This window comes from Trachemys scripta, chromosome 24, assembly GCF_013100865.1.
Source record: "Trachemys scripta elegans isolate TJP31775 chromosome 24, CAS_Tse_1.0, whole genome shotgun sequence".
Taxonomy (NCBI): Eukaryota; Metazoa; Chordata; order Testudines; family Emydidae; genus Trachemys; species Trachemys scripta.
The window spans coordinates 6,733,695-6,738,034 of NC_048321.1; the positions used below are offsets into that span (position 1 = coordinate 6,733,695).

The 4,340-nt window shown below is 51.5% G+C and overlaps 1 protein-coding gene across 1 annotated transcript; it reads right to left on the reverse strand.

Annotated features, from left to right (window-relative positions):
* Positions 1 to 2,869, reverse strand: C24H1orf56 (chromosome 24 C1orf56 homolog). The gene is made up of 2 exons (XM_034756814.1): positions 1,891 to 2,869; positions 1 to 159 (listed from the first exon to the last, which is right to left on the reverse strand). Exons 1-2 carry the CDS (start codon positions 2,638 to 2,640, stop codon positions 148 to 150), a joined length of 762 nt encoding a protein of 253 aa, XP_034612705.1. The 5' UTR covers positions 2,641 to 2,869; the 3' UTR covers positions 1 to 147.
* Positions 2,870 to 4,340: the final 1,471 nt, after the last annotated feature.

Here is a 4,340-nt window from a genome sequence, read left to right on the forward strand (position 1 = left end):
CTTTCCCACTAAAGCACAGGAGTAGATACTGATTTGTAAAGAGCATTTACTATAGATTTCATTGGAGGCACTAGCGTGATTGATTGCTATTGCCAACTGCTGATAATAGAGACTGCAGCTGCTTAACCTTGAATACAGAGTTCATCTTCAGCTGTACTCCTAGAGAAGAAAGAAAATCAATTAAACAGCATTAACTTAGCTTGCTAATTGACAAAACTATGCATGTTTTACTGCTATAGAATAATAAGAACATATAAACAGCCATGGTGGATCAGACCAATGGTCCATCTAGCCCACTATCCTGTCTTCCAACAGTGGCTGGTGCCAGATGCTTCAGAGAAAATGAACAAACCAGGGCAAGTTCGAGTGATCCACCCTTGTCGTTGGGTGCCGGCTTCTGGCAGTTGGAGATTTAGGGACATCTGGAGCATGGGGTTGCATCCCCCTGATCATCTTGACTAATAGCTAAGTTTATGGAGGAGAGGTTCATCAATGGCCAATTCTTTTTTGAACCCAGTTGTACTTTTGGCCTTCACAACATTGCTTGGCACCAATATTTAATTCACATATAAATATCATCTCTGTCCATCACAGATGCATGTTCATATAAAAAATTCAGAACGGCTTGAGTCTCATTTGACTAAGGTCCATTTGTATCCCTCTAGCAGTGCAAATGGGCTTTAAAGGGGTTGTAAATGCCAAGGCTGCAGCGTAAATGTAAATCAAACCCTGTCTGTTCATATCCACACCATTTGGTGCCTCTTTCACTCTACACAATAACAATATTAGATCATAAACTCCTTAAACAGCTTAAAGTTTGCATGCCTACAACAGTCTAGGACATGGAACACAGAAATACATGATCACTAGGGTCAGCAAATGTTGGTGAGTTTTAATAAAAAAAAGACATGGTCCAGAGATTATGTATTGGCCATGTTTGGAAATTTAAAAATAAACAGGCTCTGATCCCACAAACATTCATGCTGGTTGTCCCATTAAACAAATGCAGAGTGTTTCTAGGGTGAGGCCTGCAGCATCTCACAAATGAATCTTGCAGAAACTTATGCCCATTATAAGTAGCTTCAACAACTGGAATGAATTAGGAGTAATAAGGCTTCATTACGTTTACTCTGCTCTCACTCCTGCAGTCACCCACCAAAGTGAAAACTGATTAACCGCCTACATTCAGGCCCATTACTATTAACAATTCAAAGAATATTGATTCCACCAGTTGCCTGTCCTGTACAGAATATACTGACAGTCATTATAGCAAAGCAGGCTAATGCCTGGTGATCTCGCTGGTTAATCGTTAAAGTGGTTGAATCCACCCTTGGACCTGGTAGAAATTCTTGTTTCCAATACATATTGCTGCACAGTACACAGGCACCCCTTACCTCGAAGCACTTACATAACACACTGACAAGAGTAGCGTGTCATACCTCCCTCTAGGGGACGATCCCCTAGAGCATAGCCACCTACTACTGGTACTAGCTAATGGGTTAGCTCAGAGAGAGAGATGCTGAGGTGCTGACCCCTGCTAATGACCCATGGGTGGAGGTAGGGTCATTTATACTTAGAATCTGAAAGATTCAGAGATCACAGGATGCACTGGGAAACCCAGAGGGGGAAATATTTTAGTAGGTTGATTAAAAGGTGCTTCCTTTAGTGCTCATAAAATGCCTTGTAAGATGTGCAGCCTGATACCCAGAATCCCAACCCGTGCATCCCTGGACGCCGTGGTTGTGTGCTCCCAAGCTCCCAGCACATGCCTCCTGGATAGCCTGCCTGTGCTTCCCTGCACTCCCAGACCATGCAGCCTGTATACCTTGTCCATGACCCTCCATTTCACACCTGTCCTAAGGGCATGTGGCAGCGCCAGCTTATCCTCACCTCGAGCTGGGAGAAGGCCTTTCGGATGCTCTTCCACAGCCCCTTGAGCTCCGTGCGGACTTGTATCCAGAAGTGCCGAGCCTGGCGGTACCGGGCCTGCCGGACGTCCCTGACAGCGCACAGGTAGGGGTTGGGAGCATTGCAGGTCACCTTGGCATGGTCGCACTCACGGTGCTTGTGGCTGCACTTGCAGTGGCCATAGCTGCAAGCCACGCGCTGGAAGCGCAGGGCGTTGTAGTCGTCCAGATCTAGCTGCAGGCCGGGCCTCGTGTAGGCAATGTCCCGCACCCGGGACATGCTACCCATCTCACAGTTGCAATACCACTTGCTCCACGCCAGCCACTTGTAGCGGGTGTCTCCCACGCCGATCACTCCTCCAGAGCCCATGGTGTTGCTCAGGACATCGGTGCCCGTGGTGACCTCATACCCTCCGTTGCTGCCGGTGATGACCTCATACTCTACACCGTTGGCTGTGGTGAACTCATAGCCTACACCGTTGCCCGGGGTGACCACTTCCTTGCTTGAGACCTCCAGGGTGTGCCCACCAACCTCGGGTGTGGTGGCGCTAGCCAAGGCGGCTGAGAGTGTCTCCATGGCGGTCGGGGCTGTCATGCCATTGATCATGGTGGAGGAGGAGTGGGCGGTGGCTTCTTGGGGCTGGTCGCGGCCCCCTGGGCCTACAACCAGGGCCAAGGCCACCTGCAGGGCCAGGAGCAGGGCCAGGGCACGAGGGAGTGGCCCCATTGTCATGCGGGGGGGCAACCCCCCCCTTTCCACAGGCTCCTCTGGGAGGGGACTGGAGTATCTCACAGGGGATGGGGAGACCCCAGGCTCCTAGGAGGATTATGGGCGGGGGGGGGGGCAGAGCCTCTCTCAAAGACTCAGGCAGTGGGGAAGGCTTGGGGCTCCCCAAGCCTTTGGGAGGGGTTATGGGGGTCAGGACAGACTATCGCTCAGGCAGGTGGGGGGGTGCAAGGGATCCCCCAGATCCCTGTGGGGGTTGGGCTCNTTGCACGGCACGCGGGTTTGGGGGGGAAGGGAGGGGGTTGCTTTTTGCAGGGCAGCACCCAGGTGGCGGCAGGGCGGGGGTGACACACCGGCAGGGTGCATGCATGACCCTAGATGCAGGGTTAGCTTGGTGCCTGGACAAGAACTGGTGGGAGGATGGCATCTGGTCTGGAGGCGGGGCGGGGCGGCTGGGAATTTGTGGCTTTTCAGGAGGGTCTGGGAGGGGCCTGGTGGATTTTTTTCAGGGGGCCCCGGCGGGGGTGGGGTGGTGCAGTTTTTCAAGGTGTCCTGGGGGGAGCGCGGCAATGTAGCGGGGGGGCAGAGACTCTCTCAAAGCCTCAGGCAGTTGGGAAGGCTTGGGGCTCCCCAAGCCTCTGGGAGGGGTTATGGGGGGTTAGGGGGCCCTGGGGGAGAAGGGGATGTTGGCTTTGTTCCCTTTGCTCTAACGTGGCCCTGTCTAACCAAACAGCACACAAGGCATGTGTGCCCTTTGCAGGTTCTCAGGGTGATAGAGGCCGAGCTCAGCTCCTGCAAAGGCCACATAGCTGCAGCGTTTGCCCATTGCCCAGCCCTCAGGAACTAGCCCCCCGAGGGTCCCAGTTTCAGTGGTCCTGGAGGGAGCCCCTCCCTTTACAACTCCATGCTCAGTGCCTTACTCTGCTGCCCCCTCCTTTTCTAACCCAAATTAAGCTATTTTAAGAACGTAGGAAGGGCCATTCTGGGTCAGACCAAAGGTCCATCAAGCCAAGTATCTTGTCCTCTGACAGTGGCCAATGGCAGGTGCCCCAAAGAGAATGAACAGACAGGTTATCATCAAATGATCCATGCCCTGTCACCCAATCCTAGCTTCTGGCAAACAGAGCTAGGGACACCCTTCCTGCCCATCCTGGCTAATAGATTCATGGAGGATAGGTCCATCAATGGCTATCTAGCTCCCTTTTGAACCCCATTATAGTATTGGCCTTCTCAACACCCTCTGGCAAGGAGTTCCAGAGGTTGACAGTGCGTTGCATGAAAAAAATACTTTCTTGTGTTTGTTTTAAACCTGCTACCTATTAGTTTCATTTGGTGGCCCCTTCTTCTTGTATTATGAGAAGGAGTAAATAATACTTCCTTATTTACTTTCCCTATACCACTCATGATTTTATAGATCTCTATCATATCCCCCCTTAGTCGCTTCTTTGCCAAGCTGCATGAGCAACCCAGAGTTCAGCAAAGGTATGACGCCTGGCCACTGTCTACAATACGCTCCACTTTTGCTGCCTTCTTCCCAGTCACTGACCCCAAGGAGTTGGGATGCACGTGTTGATCATTTCTGCCCGTGGCCCAGAGCTTTGAAAATGCCACTTGGGCACCGGTTTTGACGGAGAAACTGGGCTGAGGAGCCAGACATGTGTCCAGTCACTTTATTTCATTTTTGTAAACATCCAAACTTGGTACAA